Source organism: Heterodontus francisci, chromosome 23 (assembly GCF_036365525.1).
Source record: "Heterodontus francisci isolate sHetFra1 chromosome 23, sHetFra1.hap1, whole genome shotgun sequence".
NCBI lineage: Eukaryota > Metazoa > Chordata > Chondrichthyes > Heterodontiformes > Heterodontidae > Heterodontus > Heterodontus francisci.
In genome coordinates, this window is record NC_090393.1 from 33872780 (window position 1) to 33890518 (window position 17739).

Consider the following 17739-nt stretch of genomic DNA (forward strand, 5'->3'; position numbering starts at 1 on the left):
TAATTAACACAATAAAGATGGCAGGACAGGTGATGTGTCACAAGAAACGGGAACAGTAGACCATATGGCCCATCGAGCCTGCTCCAACATTCAAAATGATCATGGCTGACCTTAGGATTCAACTCCACTTTCCTGCTTGCTCATCGTACCCTGTGAGACCAAACATCTGTTTATCCCAGCCTTAAATATATTCCATGATGGAGCATCCACAACCCTCTGGGGTAGAGAATTCCAAAGATTCACAACCCTTGGAGTGTAGTAATTTCTCCTCATCTCACTCCTGAATGATTGGCCCCTTATCCTGAAATTGTATCCCCAAGTTCTAGATCCCTGACCAGTCGAAACAATCTCATTGTCAACCCTATCCAGCCCCTTTAGAATCTTATATGTTTCAATGAGATCACCTCTCATTCTTCTAAACTCCAGGGAATACAGCCCAATTTACTTAGTCTCTCATCATAGTTCAAGCCCCTCATCCCAGGGACCAATCTATTGAATCTTTGCTGCACTGCCTCCAATGCAAGTATATCCTTTCTTAAATGTGGAGACCAAAACTGCACACAGTGAATTTTAGTGAACCTCCGACATCGGGGGTCGTGGTGCGGGATCCCGGAAAATGCCTCTGGGAGGGGCCCACCTGGGCCTCGACGCCAGGAAGGCCCAGTCCAATATTGCCGGTGGCGGCGAGGCCTCAAGGCATTCCCCTGCCACTCGGTGACAGAAGCAGGATTTAAATATGTTAATGAATGTAAATTAATGAATTAATAGCTTACCTTCCCCCGCCAGTCGTCCCACTGCATTGTTGAGGCTGGTTGCCGGGTCTCCCATGCCTGCAGATGTCCATTTGGAGATTGGAGGCGGAACAGTGGCTGGGAGGGGGGAGCAGGTAAGTTTTCAGGGCGGTGGTGAGCGAGATTAAACGATTTTGATTGGTCTAGGGGTTGGTGGGAAGGGGTAAATGTTCTAATTAATGAACTTTTGGTGAGGGGAAAGGCAGGATCACAAGATTTTTTTTGGTGGGGAGAGGGCAAGTGATAAATTTTAAGGTCATTGGGTGGGAGAGGGTTGCAATAACTATTTACTTTTTTACTATCATGTGTCTTTAAAAATTTAAATTACATCGAAGGGCTGGAAGCCCTTTGAAAATGACATCAGCGCCTGCGCAATGGCGCAGGACGCCCTTGCTGGGGACGGAACACCCGCCCCCTCCACATCATCGGAGGGGGTGGTCCGCCAGGGCCATGTAAATGAGCCACTGTGTTTAACGTCGTGGCAGCTCCGTGGAATAAATCCTGTGCCGAGATCGGCAGCCAGCTTGTAAAATGCAGCCCAATATTCCAGATGTGATCTCACTAAAGCCCTGCACAATTGTAGCAATACTTCCTTATTTCTGTACTCCAAACCCCTTACAACAAAGGTCAACATGCCATTTGCTTTCCTAATTGTTTGTTGTACCTGCGTATTAACTTTCTGTGTTCCTTGTACAAGCACATAAAGACCTGCTCGGGTCTGCAAACGAAACCCGACCCGAGCCTGACAGAAGCATATCCAAGCCTGACCCGGCCCGAGTCCTTCCATTTTTTACCGCACTCCACCCGACCTGACCCAAGCATCAGTTAACCTACCTTCCATTTTTTACTTTGTTGATGATCTGTACAAGCTTAAAATAACTGTAACAAAACCACCTTTCTAGTCCAAAAATTACATTAACATTGGAGCCACTTACCTGAGGTTGTGATAGAGCATGTCCGACCCGGCCCGACCTGATCTGATCTGAGCCCGAATACCAGACCCGGAAATGCGACCTGACCCAGACACATATCTTCAAGTCCTGTCGGGTTCGGGTCGGGTAGCCGGCCTTTGCAAGCACACCTTAGTCTCTTTAAACCGACACTTACAAGATGCACACCTTTTAAAAAATATGCTGTTTTTCTATTCTTACGACCAAAGTGCATAACTTCACACTTCCCTACATTATACTCCATCTGCCATCTTGTTACCCTCTCATTTAACCTGTTTATATCTCTTTGCAGCCCCTCTGTGTCCTCCCCACAGCTTACCTTTCCACTTACCTTTTTATCATTAGCAAACTTAGATACATTACTCTCTGTCTCTTCGTCCAAGTCATTAATATAGATTGTAAATAGCTGAGGCCTCAGCACTAATACTTGCGGCACTCCACTATTTATTGCCTGCCAACTTGAAAATGCCCTGTTTATGCCCACTCGTTGCTTCCTGTCTGTTAACCAATCCTCTATCCATGCTAATATATTACCCCCAACTCCCTTATCTTGCCAATTAATCTTTTGTGTGGCACTGTAACAGAAACCCCACATGCCACATGGAAATATTAATTTAGTCGTATGGAACTTTGCCTGAGACTTTTACTGGACATTATTACAAATAACTTTTAAAAAGCAGAACAGAGCAGCTAAAGATGCCCATGCACGAGTTTGCACATGAAAAGCCAACTGGAGACATAGGTGATTACCCAGTCTAGCCAGAACAATGGGGCTGCTGTCTGATTAAATTATCTAGAATAATTTTGTCAATGTTGATCGTCAAAATCCATCCACACCCTTTGAATTTGAAGGAGCCAAACCTCCCTAGCAAATATGTCTGCACAGCTTGAGAGGAGAACATTGAATTTCAAAAAAACCTTTCCAGGGACTTCTGTTTCAAACTCAGAGGTTGGTCACATCACATGACTACCTGTGTAACTCTGGGAGTTTGTGATTTGTGCCTCAGAAAGCAGACGGTAGCTGAACTCCAGGGAAGGAACATAGCCGCTCTCCAGCAAAGATCCAGAGAAGCCTCAGCTGCAAACCTACAGCCCAGCACTGCTAATAACAAAGGGGACACATATAAAGCCCCCCTCTTCTGCCTTCCAGAACCTGACCAGCAAACCCGAACCATGTGTGGTCCAGCGAGGACTTCAAGACTGCAATTTCAACGGAGGACACTGGGACTAAACTTCAGTATTTAAATTCCATTTTTATTAAGGACACTACTCCAACCTCCCAACTTTGTTTTTTCACCTCTGTAATCTATTTGTGTGTGCATGTGTGCCTGTCGTGTGAATGTGAGTGTGGATGCGTCACGTATTTTAGTAATTTTAACTGGTTCACAGTGATAAGGTTAATAAACTTGCATCTTTTTTGTTTAAACTTAAGAAAACCTGTCTGATTGGTTCATTTGCAAATATATATTACAGTAACAGGAGCAAGTGCTCACTGATGTCGTAAGTTAAATCACTGTGTTAAAAAGATAAACCCTGTTGCGGTCAAACCAGAGAAGGGGCAAAACGGGAGCCTGAGACCCCTTCCTCACCTGGTCATAACAGGCACCTTATCGCATGCCTTTTATAAATCCCGGTATACTACATCTATTGGTTCCCCTTTATCTCCCCTACTAGTTACATCCTCAAAAGACTCTAATAAATTTGTCAATCAGGATTTCTCTTTAGTAAAACCATGTTGAATTGTTTGAAGCATACTGTGCTTTTCTAAGTGTATTGTTAAGACTTCCTTAATAATAGATTCCAGCATTTTCCCAACAACTAATGTTAGGCTAACTGGCCTGTGGTTTCCTGTTTTCTCTCTCCCTCCTTTCTTGAAAAGCGGTGTAACATTTGCTAACTTCCAATCTGATGGGACCGAGGAGCGGGGAACAATTGTTCAGGGGAGTGGGGGGAAGTGTCAAGGCCTGGAGCGAACAGCTGAGGGGAGGAGAGCGGTTAGGGGGTGGGAACAAGTGACGGGGATCAAGCTCCAGCCTCAAAGTCTCCTATTCAGCCACTTCCTCCAGCCGAGTCGGGTGCTGGATACCTGATGACACTATCACGCATGTGTGAACCGGAAGCAGAGAAAGGAGACCATCTCTTGCTCCGCCAGTACCCACAGACCCTTCAGATGGGACAAAAGTGACAAAGTTGATTGATGAGAGAAGGGCTGTAGATGTCATATACATGGACTTCAGTAAGGCGTTTGATAAGGTTCCCCATGGTAGGCTGATGGAGAAAGTGAAGGCGCATGGGGTCCAAGGTGTACTAGCTAGATGGATAAAGAACTGGCTGGGCAACAGGAGACAGAGAGTAGCAGTGGAAGGGAGTTTCTCAAAATGGAGACGTGTGACCAGTGGTGTTCCACAGGGATCCGTGCTGGGACCACTGTTGTTTGTGATATACATAAATGATTTGGAGGAAAGTATAGGTGGTCTGATTAGCAAGTTTGCAGACGACACTAAGATTGGTGAAGTAGCAGATAGTGAAGGGGACTGTCAGAGAATACAGCAGAATATAGATAGATTGGAGAGTTGGGCAGAGAAATGGCAGATGGAGTTCAATTAGGGCAAATGCGAGGTGATGCATTTTGGAAGATCCAATTCAAGAGTGAACTATACAGTAAATGGAAAAGTCCTGGGGAAAATTGATGTACAGAGAGATTTGGGTGTTCAGGTCCATTGTTCCCTGAAGGTGGCAACGCAGGTCAATAGAGTGGTCAAGAAGGCATATGGCATGCTTTCCTTCATCGGACGGGGTATTGAGTACAAGAGTTGGCAGGTCATGTTACAGTTGTTTCGGACTTTGGTTCGGCCACATTTGGAATACTGCGTGCAGTTCTGGTCGCCACATTACCAAAAGGATGTGGATGTTTTGGAGAGGGTGCAGAGGAGGTTCACCAGGATGTTGCCTGGTATGGAGGGCGCTAGCTATGAAGAGAGGTTGAGTAGATTGGGATTATTTTCATTAGAAAGACGGAGGTTGAGGGGGGGACCTGATTGAGGTGTACAAAATCATGAGAGGTATAGACAGGGTGGATAGCAAGAAGCTTTTTCTCAGAGTGGGGGATTCAATTATTAGGGGACATGAGTTCAAAGTGAAAGGGGAAAAGTTTAGGGGGGATATGCGTAGAAAGTTCTTTACGCAGAGGGTGGTGGGTGCCTGGAACGCGTTGCCAGCGGAGGTGGTAGATGTGGGCACGATAGCGTCTTTTAAGATGTATCTAGACAGATACATGAATGGGCAGGAAGTAAAGAGATACAGACCCTTAGAAAATAGGCGACATGTTTAGATAGAGGATCTGGATCGGCGCAGGCTTGGAGGGCCGAAGGGCCTGTTCCTGTGCTGTAATTTTCTTTGTTCTTTGTTTGTGAAGACAGACCAGGCGTGGATACACGATGACGTCATCCCGCGCATGCACCACTTAGTCCTGGCAAGATGTCGGTTGCGCATGTGTGCAACTTGGAGCACTCTGATAATGTCAGCGGGCTGCTGTGTTGTCAGGAGTCACTTCGTTATTTAAATGCTAGGAGTATAGCAAATGAAGCTGATGAGCTGAGGCCATGGATAGACACATGGTAACATGATATCCTTGCTATAACGGAAACTTGGCTTAAAGAGAGGCAAGAATCGCAGCTCAACATCCCTGGATATAGAGTTTTCAGGCGAGATAGAGAGGGGGATAAAAAGGGAGGGGGTGTAGCATTATTGGTTAAGGAATGAATAACGGCTATGAGGAGGGATGATATTCTAAATGAATCATCAAATGAGGCCTTATGGGTTGAACTCAGAAATAAAAAAGGGGTAACCACAGTACTAGGAGTGTGCTATAGACCCCCAAATAGTGAGAGGGAGATAGAAGAACAAATATGTAGGCAAATTTCGGAGTGCAAAACTATAGGGCAATAATAGTTGGGGATTTCAACTACCCTAATATCAACTGGGATACAAACAGTGTGAAGGGCACAGAGGGCCCAAAATACTTGAACTGCATTCAAGAGAACTTTTTTAGCCAGCACGTAACAAGCCCAACGAGAGGGGGTGCTATTCTAGATTTAGTGTTTTGTAATGAAGCTGGGCCAGTGGATGAAGTAACAGTGAGTGATCATTTTGGAGATAGTGACCATAATAGTTAGTTTTAGCATAACCAAGGAAAAGGACAAAGATAAAACAGGAGTAAAAGTTCTAAATTGGGGGAAGGCATATTTTACAAAACTGAGAAGTGATCTGGCGAAAGTGGACTGGAAACAGTTATTTGAAGGAAAATCAATGGCAAACCAGTGGGAGGCATTCAAAAGCGAGATTCTACAGGCACAGTGTAGGCATGCCCCCACAAAGATAAAGGGTGATAGGGCCAAATCTAGAGCCCCCTGGTTATCTAGAAGCTTACAGGGTAAGTTAAAGCAGAAAAAGAAATCTTCTGATGGTCACAAAAAAATTAATATTTTAGAAAGCCTAGAGGAGTATAGAAAGTGCAGGGGTAGAATAAAAAAGGAAATTAGAAAAGCAAAGAGAGGGCATGAAAAATTATTGGCAGGTAAAATCAAGGAAAACCCAAAGATTTTTTTATCAATACATTGAGAGCAAGAAGATAACTAAGGAAAGGGCAGGGCCTATCAGAGATGTACAAGGGAACTTATGTGTGGATGCAGAAGATGTGGGCAGGGTTCTTAATGAGTTTTTAGTCTCTGTCTTCACAAAGGAGAGGGAAGATGCAGACATTGTAGTAAAAGAGGAGGAGTGTGAAATATTAGATACAATAAGCATAATGAGAGAGGAAGTACTAGAGGGTCTGGTACCCTTGAAAGTGGATAAATCGTCAGGGCTGGACAGATTGCATCCCAGGTTGTTAAAGGAAGCCAGGGAGAAAATAGCAGATGTGCTGAGGAATCATCTTCAAATCCTCACTGGATACGAGCGAGGTGCCAGAGGATTGGAGGTCTGCGAATGTTATACCATTGTTTAAAATGGGTGTGAGGGATAGGCCAAATAATTATAGGCTGGTCAGTCTGACCTTGGTGATGGGTAAATTATTAGAATCAATTCTGAGGGCACAGGATAAACTGTCACTTAGAAAGGCATGGATTAATCAGGGATAGTCAGCATGGATTTGTTCAGGGAAGGTCATGTCTTAATAACTTGATTGAGTTTTTTGAGGAAATAACAAGGAGGATTGATGAGGGCAATACAGTGGATATGGTCTACATGGATTTTAGAAAGGCATTTGACAAGGTCCCACATGGCAGACTGGTCAGAAAAATGAAAGCACGAGAGGTTGGATCCAAAATTGGCTCAGTAACAGAAAACAAAGGGTAGTAGTCGACAGATGTTTTTGTGAAGGTTGTGTTTGCTGACAATGCAATCACTTGGTGGCGCTGTAGTAGCACATGCGCAAATGCAGCTGGTTCCACTGTCTGCGACGTTCAGGCTGGTGCCAGTATTAAAGATGGCGCTGCTCAATTTATCACAGAAAAACAACTTCAACCCATGGCAGCACACAATGGACATGTTTGATACTCAGAGAACGTTGCACTGTTTAAACTCTCATCAGAAGCACTGGACCTCTGACAGTGCTGCACACCCTGCATAATTCAGTGAAGTTTCAGTGCCATCCTGCTCTCCGGCCACTCGCTCCCCACCCCCCCCCATCCCTCCAGATGCTAGCTCTAGGCCGTGGGCCGCACCGCTTCCCTCCTCTCGGCCACTCACTCCTATGTCACCCCGTCACCCCTCATGGCCCGCCTTGCTTCTTCAGGCAGCGCGGTGAGAAACGATTGAATGTGGGAGCCATACTCTGATCATCATTATCTTTATTGCTACCTTGATCTATTGGCTTGTCATTTCCTTTTAATTTACTCAATCTTCCCCTACATGATCCCTTCATCCCTCTATTTAGTTTAAAGCCCTCTCTACTTCCCTAGTCATATGTCTCACTAGAAACTGGTCTCAGCATGGTTCAGGTGAAGTCCATCCCAACAGTACAGCCTCCACTTTCCCCACTACTGATGCCAGTGCTCCATGAACCGGAACCCACTTCTCCCTCACCAGTCTTTGAACCACGCATTCATCTCTCTAATCTTACTTACCCTATGCCAATTTGCACATGGCTCAGGTTCTGCTTTCTAATTTAGTGCTTAGCTCCACATACTCCCTATGCAGATTTATTTATTTATTTAGAGATACAGCACTGAAACAGGCCCTTCGGCCCACCGAGTCTGTGCCGACCAACAACCACCCATTTATACTAGCCCTACATTAATCCCATATTCACTACCACCTACCTACATTAGGGCAATTTACAATGGCCAATTTACCTATCATCTGCAAGTCTTTGGCTGTGGGAGGAAACCGGAGCACCCGGTGAAAACCCACACGGTCACAGGGAGAACTTGCAAACTCCACACAGGCAGTACCCAGAATCGAACCCGGGTCCCTGGAGCTGTGAGGCTGTGGTGCTAACCACTGCGCCACTGTGCCGCCCATGTGCTATCTATGTTTTATTTCAGAGATACAGCACTGAAAATATAATAAAATATAATTTAAAAAAATACAACACTGTTGTTGGTACCTACATGTACTATGACCACTGGATCCTGCCCCTCCCAATGCAAGTTCCTCTCCAGTCCTGAGCAGATAGAACCGTAGAAAAAGCACAGCACAGAAGGAGATCATTCAGCCCACCATGTCTGCGCCGGCCGAACAACCTAGCCGCACAATCTAATCCCACCTTCCAGCACCTGGTCCGTAACCTTGCGGGTTACAGCACTTCAGATGCATGTCCAGGTACCTTTTAAAAGAGTTGAGGGCTTCTGCCTCCACCACCGTTCCTGGCAGTGAATTCCAGACACCCACCACCCTCTGGGTGAAAAAGTCTTTCCTCATATTCCCTCTAATCTTTCTACCTATAACCTTAAATCTGTGCCCCCTAGTAATTTAACTCTCCACTAGGGGAAATAGGTCCTTCCTATATACTCTATCTAGGCCCCTCAAAGTTTTGTACACTTCAATTAAGTCACCCCTCAGCCTCCTCTGTTCTAAGGAAAACAACCCTAGCCGATCCAATCTTTCCTCATAGCTGCAATTTTCAAGCCCTGGTGACATTCTTGTAAATTTCCCCTGTACTCTCTCCTTCCTGTAATGTGGCGACCAGAACTGTACGCAATACTCCAGCTGTGGCCTAACCAGCATTTTATACAGTTCCAGCATTACTTCCCTGTTTTTGTATTCTATACCTCGGCCAATAAAGTAAAGCATTCCATATGCCTTCTTCACAACTCTATCTACCTGTCCTGCCACCTTCAGGGACCTGAGGACATGCACTCCAAGGTCTCACTTCTTATACCTCTTTCAATATCCTCCCGTTTATTGTGTATTCCCTTGCTTTGTTTGCCCTCCCCAAATGCATTAGCTCGCACTTCTCTGGATTGAATTCCATTTGCCACTTTTCCACCCACTCAACCAAACCATTGATATCATTCTTGAGTCTACGGCCAGCCTCTTCACTATCAACTACTATCAACGGCCAATTTTTGTGTCATCAGCAAATTTCCCAATCATGCCTCCCATATTTAAGTCCAAATCATTAATATATACCACAAACAGCAAGGGACCCAGCACTAAGCCCTGTGGAATGCCACTGGAAACTGCTTTCATTCACAAAACAAAGTGACTCCTGACAAAGCAGCAGCCCGCTGACATCATCAGAGCGCTCCAAGCTGCGTACATACGCAAACAGTCTCCTGTGCTGAGACGCTGCGCATGTGCAGTCTACATCTTGCCTTGCCAGGACTTACTGGCGCATGCACAGGAAAATGCTCTGCCCCCTCGGCCGCTCACTCCCCACTCCTTCCGCCCCCCGCTCCCTCAATCCAGGTTGCTCGTTCCCTGCTTCCCCACCCACCCCCCCCCACCGCCCCACTCTCCAGCTGCTCACTTCCCCTCTCCCCCAACCCTCCAGATGCTAGCTATAGGCCGCAGGCCTTGCTGCTTCCCTCCTCTTGGCCACTCGCTCCCACATTCAATCATTCCTCACCATGCCATCTGAGTGATTGCGTTGTCAGCAAACGCAGCCTTGAAATTAGCCCTCTTCCAATGTACTGTTCTACCTTATATTGTTCCTTGCTATTCTGGATTACGAGTCTAAACCTTATGATACAATGATCACTCTTACCCAAATGTTACCCCAGAGCTACTTGGTCCACTTGGACCACCTCATTTCCCAGCACCAGATCCCGCAATGCCTCCTCTCTAGTGGGGCTGAGACTATACTGATTTATAGATATCATTTAAAGAAACGTTATTATTTTGTTAAGTGTGCATATTCTCAAAGATTTGTTTGTTTATAGTTAGTACACCTGTGACTAGTTTAATATTGTTTTAAAAGGGGAAAGCAGTGTAAAGTATTCCTATGTTATGAGCATGCCCAGTGCATGATAACATAACTAAACATGTGATCTGGCCATCTTGGTATCTGTCTTGCTTACTAGATCCTTCCAATATATCACATAAAGTGACCTCAGCACAAGGGAAGGAGCTGATTTTGTGACTGAATGACGGAATATCTGGTGTGTTTTTAGTTTGTCCTGATCAATGGCAAGTCTTAATTCTTTTCTGGTAAGTTTAGATAGTAGTGTAATAAATGGAGGCATGGTAGAGCACCTTAAACCTATCAAATGCACATTCTGTGCCATTTGGGAACTCCAGGACGCTTCTTGTCTCCTGGACAACCACGTGCACAGGAAATGTCAGCTGGAGGAGCATGTGCTCCAGGTTTCTGAGTAGCAGCTGGAGTCACTGCAGTGCATCCGTGAAGCTGAGAGCTACGTGGATAGCACATTTCAGGAGGTGGTCACCTGCAGCTTAAGAGCATGCAGGCAGGGAGGGAATGGCTGACTGCTAGACAAAGACGACCAGGCAGGTAGTGCAGGAATTCCCTGAATGCATCTCGCTCTCTAACCAGTATTTAGTTTTGAATACTGGTGAGGATGATGGTTCCTCTGGGGAGTACAGCCTGAGTCAAGTCCACAGCACTATTGGTGGCTCAGCTGTACAGGAGTAGGAATGGAAAAGCAATAATGATAGGGGATTCAAGATTCAATAGTTATGGGAACAGACATGCATTTCTCTGGCCACAGATGTGAATCCGGAATGATACGTTGCCTCCCTGGTGCCACTGAATGTCACTGATGTTGATTGAGAGATAAATATTGGCCAGGGCACCCAGGGATAACTCCGCTGCTTTTCTTCAAAAGATAGTCATTTATTTTTCACATCCACCTGAGAAAGGCCTCAGTTTAACATCTCATATGAAAGAATGCACGTCCAGCAGCACAGCACTCCTTCAGTACTGCACTGTAGTGTCGATCTTGATTTTTGTGCTCAAGTAGGGACTGAAACTCACAACTTCTCACTCAGAGGCAATTGTGCTACCAACTGAGCCACAGCTGACATCTAACAAGCAGGAATGCTGAGGGTAGCACATTTGATGTAGTCTACATGGATTTTAGCATGTCTTTTGACAAGGCTGCACAGGGCAGACTACTCTGAAAAGTAAAAGCCCATGGGATCGAAGGGAAAATGCCAAGTTGGATCCAAAATTGGCTCAGTGGCAGGAAATGAAGGGTAATGGTCAAAGGATGTTTTGTGACTGGAAGGCTGTTTTCAGTGGGGATCCCAGGGCTCAGTACTAGGTCTCTTGCTCTTCATGGTATATATCAATCATTTAGATTTAAATGTAGGGGGCATGATTAAGAAATTTGCAGATGATAAATATTTTCATGTGGTTCATGAAGACAGCAATAGACTGCAGAAAATATCAATAGACTGGTCAGATGGGCAGAAAAGTGCCAAACGAAATTCAATCCAGAGAAGTGTGAGGTAATGCTTTTGGGGAGGCCAAACAAGGCAAGGAAATACACAATAAATGATAGGATACTGAAAAGTGTACAGGAACAGAGGAAGCTTGGAATGTAATTCTATAAAAGCCTGAAAGTAGCAGGATAGGTAGATAAGGTGGTTAAAAAGGTATATGGGATATTTTCTTCTGTTGGCCGAGGCATAGAATATAAGAGCAGAGAGGTTATGCTAGAACGGTATAAAACACTAGTTGGACCGCTGCCAGAATACTGCGCCAATGCATTACAGGATAGGTGTGATCACACTAGAGAGGGTACAAGGGAGATTTAAGAGGATGTTGCCAGGACTGGAGAATTTTATCTATGAGGAAAGGTTGGATAGGCTGGGTGGTTCTGATAGTTCTCATGAAAGGTTATTGACCTGAAATATTAAGTGTGTTTCTCTCTCCACAGATGCTGCCTGGCGTGCTGAGTATTTCCAGCCTTTTCTGCTTTTATTTCAGATTTCCAGCATCTGCAGTATTTTGCTTTTGGATAGGCTGAGGTTGTTTTCTTTGGAACAGAGGAGGTTGAGGGGAGATTAAATTGGGGTGAATGAAATTATGAGGGGCTTAGATAGAATGCATAGGAAGGACCTATTTCCTTTAGCCGAGAGGTCAATAACAATGGGGCATAAATTTAGAATATTTGGTGGATGATTAGGGGGCAGTTGAGGAGATTTTGTTTACCCAGAGGGGGTGGGGGGCTCTGCCTGAAAGTGTGCTAAAGGCAGAAACCCTCATTGTATTTAAAAATACTTAGATATGCATTTAAGCTACAGGATGACAGCCCAGAACTGGAAAGGAGTTTTTGGCTGGATAGCTTTTTCTCAGCTGGCACTGAGCTGATGGGCTGAATGGCCTCCTTCTGTGCTGTAAATTTCTGTGATTCTATGATTAAAATGATTCAGGTATGCAGTCAATGCTACCCCTGCTATTCATTAGCTGCAGCTGGTTTGGTGAGTCCAGAGATTGGGTGTCTCTGACAGCACTTAAAGGCAGCTAGCACCTTTTAATAGTGAGATGCACTGGAAGTGACTGTAAGACCTGCAGATTGGGCTCCCAGGATCTCCAGTGATGTTTTGGCAGCTCTGGTCCAGGCGGTGGTCAGGTGGAAGACCCTGTTGTGCCCAGGGAGCAGAAAGCCCTCCAGGCAACACCTCCACTGCTAGTGGAAAGAGGTTGCAGATGAGGTCAATGCCAGGAGCTGAGCTACCAGGACATGTCCTCAATGCTGGAAAAAGTTAAATGACCGCACCAGAGTTGCCAAGGTAAGATTACTGCTCCCATAATCTTTGTTCACACTTTCACTATCTCGGACCTCACCACTCAGAATACTCCCACTTCTCTTCACTTGCCTGTAACCATTGAAACACATTTCACTTCACTTTAGTTTCCTCCTACTCACATTCTGCACTTCATAAATTCACCACTTCTCCAAATCTCACTTCCCCATACCTCACATCTGACACACTGCAGATATTTGACCACAACAGTTATATTCTCTAAACACAAGATTTTCACAAACACACTACCTTCTTTCTTTCAAGAGAAGGTCATGCTCAACTCCAGTCAAGATGCTGCCACTGGCAGAGGCAGGGCCTGCCTGCACATCCAGTTCCCCCTATGTTAAAGCCACTGTGTAAATGCACGTTGCTGTTGAAGTGTGTAAAAATCACACTGTTCAACTGTCAAACACACAGTACATTTGAGGCAACATGCCCTTCTTTATTTGTTTCAGAAGAGTCAAACCACATGAAGTTATCTTGCTGCTACTCTACGATTTCAGAAAAGAAAACAAGTAACAGAGGATCTTGTGGCAGAAAATTACCAACACTTTTTCTTGCAAAGACGTCAGAACTGTTGTATATTGAGGTTCAGACATGAATTCACTGCAACAAAAAAAAATCATTCATCAGCAGGTTAGATGTAGGTTTATAACCATCTTAGCTGAATAGTTTTTTTATATAGCGAAAATGAAAAATGACAGATTATCGACTGCAAAATGTTTAACAAAGCAGACAAAAGGACCTTTGATTTACTTCCTCTTGTGAAAAGGGTAACTCCAGGAATGTAAAATTCGTAGAAGCATACATTTTATTGTTCAGAGAACATTTCTAGCCAAATGCATTTTACTAAGTTTGCAATATAGTTTGAACGATTTAGCTGTAAATGCATATTTAAGGTATTTCTAGGAGTATTGCTCATAGGTTTATCCTTTATTATTCTGGTTTCATTAAAGTCCCGCCCACAATCCTGGATGTAACGTGGAAGAACTCTATATAAGCTTGTGCATCATTCAATTAATTAACTGGTTTCTGTGGTTGTGTGACACAGCTATACTACAAGCAATGGACAACGGGAACCAGTCATGTGTTTTTGCTGAAGACATGCATTCATCCTACAATCCACCCATCATTATTATAACGTTTATCCTCGGATTCATTGGAAATGTAATTGCTTTATGGATCTTTGGTTTTCACGTAAAATCCTGGAAACCAAACACTGTGTATTCACTGAATCTGGCGATTGCAGACACTCTGTTAATTTGCTGTTTACCGTTTCGAGCAGATTACTTTGTACGGAAGAAGAACTGGATTTTTGGTGATGTTCCCTGTCGTCTGAAGATATTCATGATATTCCTAAACCGCACAGCGAGTGTCGCTTTTCTTACGGTTATGGCAATCGATCGATATTTTAAAGTGGTCCACCCTCACCATAAAATGAACAAGTTACCTAAAAGCTGTGCAGTGAGGGTAACAGGTATGTTGTGGATCCTGTCAGTGTCAATTTCTATTCATTTTTTAACAGAACCTCACACCTTCGAGCACAAAAATTTGACATACTGTGAGCCCTTCAATATATGCCAGTCTCTAAGTGCTACCACAATTTGGACCAATATTGCTTTTCTTGTTTTCGAGTTTCTGCTACCAGCTTCGTTTATCCTGTTCTCCACGATCTGCATCATCGTGAAGTTAAAACTGATGAAAACTGAAATAAGGGCTAAATATAAGCGCGCAGTAAAGCTTGTGATAACGGTGGCAGCAGTTTTTATATTTTGTTTCTTGCCCACAAACATTGCTTTAGTCGCTGTTTTAATTGCGAAGCAAAGATCGACCTGCGAGTCATATGACACTGCCGTTCAGATATTTTACAATACACTGTGCATAACGTATCTGAACAGCGTGCTAGACCCAGTTATTTACTATTTTTCGAGTTCAAACTTTAAAGATGCTTTGAAGAAGGCTCTTGCTTCTCTTAATGTAAACTGTTGCAGGTTGGGAACCAGCCACACAATCTCAAGAGAGGCAAAAAGAGAACATGTAAAATTGTCATCAGCCGACAAAACCTGTGATCAAACGGAGTCTACGGAGATAGTAAAAACTACCTGCTAATTATCAGCTTGTTTAATGCGAGTTTGATCTGGGAAAACTGAGGTCGTGTACAGTCTGAAATATTTTTTAATCAGCTAATCTGCTTTCCAGTGAGTATGTGCTGAAAGCACCGATAGGCTTCCATGTTGTTACCTACCTCCAAAATACCTTTTTAATACTTAAAGTATTTAAAGGAAAGGCTTCTTCAGGATTTTGCAGAATTCAATGAGTCATGGTGAACATAATCCATACAGCACTTCTCGGTGTTTACGGTGAAGTATGGAGAGTTTTGTCGATCTGTAGAAGTCGATCAGGATGGGAACGTACATTTCATAGCAAGTGGAATTGGTGCTTGCTGTTTAAACGGTGAGAGCAATTGGCGATGGAGGATGGCGACGCCAGATATTGCATTCCTCACATCTTCTATGAGGTCCTTTCTGAGCGGTCTGCATAAGAGGGCGACTCGCCAAATGTGCAACCGGCCAAATCTGACCTGCTGCAGAGAGACCTGAAGTAGCGTTCACCTGCCTGCACTGGTTTCTCTGTGGTTATGAGGATCATCACTTTTAGACAACTATTTGGGGGACGGTGGGGGGAGAAGGGGGACGGGGTGGGCGGGGCTGGTGTGGGGGAGGGTGCTGGTATCTGCAAAGTAGCCGAAAAACTGTCCAACTATCAAATCAATGACACCCTTTACAGCAGAATAGTCAATTTCATACGTTGGAAATACAGAAAGTCAGCTGAGAGACAGAGGTTCAGTTTTCTCAGCTTGCTGGCTTCTCCAAAGTCCAGAGTGCAATTGATGGCACCAATGTTACATTGAGGGCACCCACCGAACACCAAGTCAACTATCTGAACAGGAAGGAAGTTGTGAGGCAACTCATGATTGTATAGAAGGAAACTGATCACCTTTGCACTGTTTGTATTTTTTGACTTGATTCTGTTTTAAACGGTTTGGGAATGTAATTTTTACAGATTTTTATGAATAAAGTATATTTTGTAAATTAAAAAAAATTTAAAAAACTGCTCCATTTCAAAGGTGAATTTAAATGCTGGATGGAGCACATTAAGGTGTGTAAAGAAATTCTTACATTCAGCTGCAGATTCAAATATAGCTCTCTACAGCTGTTTACTGCAAGCCTACCTTCACTGGTCAATATACGCGTTGGGATTCCTATAGCTCCACGTGCTATAAGATTGACCTTATAAGAAATCTTGTAAACAGGGCCTGAGACATTTGCTCACCATGCAAGCTTGACGACGAAATAGGGGACATCAAAGCTACCCTGCAGGATAATGTCTACCCCAATCAGATCATTGCCCGTTGTGTATCGCACATGCACATGAATTCGCCTGAGGCTGCCACTTTCGGATGTGAAAAGTGCCCAGTCTTCCTCAAATTATCCTGGAAGGCTAAGGAATCTTAAAAATGTGAGCAACAGGTGAAGCTAGCCATTTGACACTGCTTCTATGCAGTAACAACACAAGTGGTACTTTCCACTGACAGAATGCTGCCGTCAAACCAAAAAGACATTCTGCCTACCACACAAATGAATAATGTGGTGTATGAATTCCAGTGCCATTTCAAAGCCAGGTACCTAGGCCGTATGTCCCAACGACTGGCGGATTGTATCAAACAGCATGTCTCTTTGGCTGTTAGCAATAGGCAGAGTACTGACCGTACTCAACCAGCTCGTACTTGAAAAATTCAGAACAAAATGTCTAACATGAGAGGTGATTCTGCGATTGGACAGCAATTACTGGGCAATCCTGAGTGTGCTAAGAATTACACTAACTAACAATTTTAGATTATCAGTCAGGCTCATAATGTGGCTCACCTCCACTTGCTGCAAGCTACATATATTCATATGCAGGGACCTGTCCTTTGCAGGTAAAAGGAAAATGTCCGGGCATTGTGCCTTTTTTGAATTAAACAGAAGCGTAGGGACAATAGTTCCCTGGTGCATTCTTCATGGCAATGCCTCAACCGATCAGAGTCGACTTGTGGACCAATCAGCACCCTTTTCTCATGCAGTATAAATTGTTGCTCTCTTTAAAATTTGGTATTCCAGCATTTTTTTTGATTCATTCATGGGAAGTGGGCGTCACTGGCTATACCAGCATTTATTGCCCATCCCGAATTGCCCTTGAGAAGGTGGTGATGAGCTGCCTTCTTGAACCGCTGCAGTCCATGTGTCCTGATGAGTGCAAGACAAAAAGCTTTGACAGCATGTCTTTTTTTCAGCAATCTCAGGTCGTCCTTTTTCTTTACACTTTTAGAGTGTCGCAAGCTATAATAGCATGCAAATTTTCAGAATTGATTTGAAACTTCAAGCCGAAAAACATTTTCACCTTCCTGTTTGTCATTGCTGCATTCAATTTCATGGACTCATGCAGTACAGGAGATCATTTGTCCCATTGTGCCTGTGAAAGAGCTGTCCAATTTACCCCACACCCCTGCTGTTTCACCACAGCCCTCCACATTTTTCCTTTTCAAGTATATATCCAAATCCTTTTTTGAGGGTTACCATTGAAAGTTAACAACATTTATTTTTTGAACAAAATATTTTCAGTCATTACAAAATAAAGTATGAGGAGCAGAACCTGCTGCAAAATTCATGTACTGTTTGCACAGGTACAGAATTTGGATGTGCATCTTTAATGGAAGGTGAATCTAGCCAAAAGCTGCTCAC

General features: G+C 44.0%; 1 protein-coding gene across 2 annotated transcripts; it reads left to right on the top strand.

The window, feature by feature from the left end:
- Window positions 1-13333: 13333 nt before the first annotated feature.
- LOC137382722 (hydroxycarboxylic acid receptor 3-like) lies at window positions 13334-15633 on the top strand. 2 transcript variants are annotated; one of them, XM_068055054.1, is made up of 2 exons: window positions 13334-13601; window positions 14244-15633. In XM_068055054.1, exons 1-2 carry the CDS (start codon window positions 13556-13558, stop codon window positions 15065-15067), a joined length of 870 nt encoding a protein of 289 aa, XP_067911155.1. In that variant the 5' UTR covers window positions 13334-13555; the 3' UTR covers window positions 15068-15633. The 2 variants fall into 2 exon arrangements, with proteins under 2 accessions (XP_067911155.1, XP_067911154.1); XM_068055053.1 differs by lacking the exon at window positions 13334-13601 and having other exon boundaries at window positions 13610-15633.
- Window positions 15634-17739: the final 2106 nt, after the last annotated feature.

What these genes read in the sequence shown, in the direction of transcription:
- LOC137382722 (XM_068055053.1), top strand. Translation starts at nt 14,024, where the DNA reads ATGGACAACGGGAACCAGTCATGTGTTTTTGCTGAAGACATGCATTCA.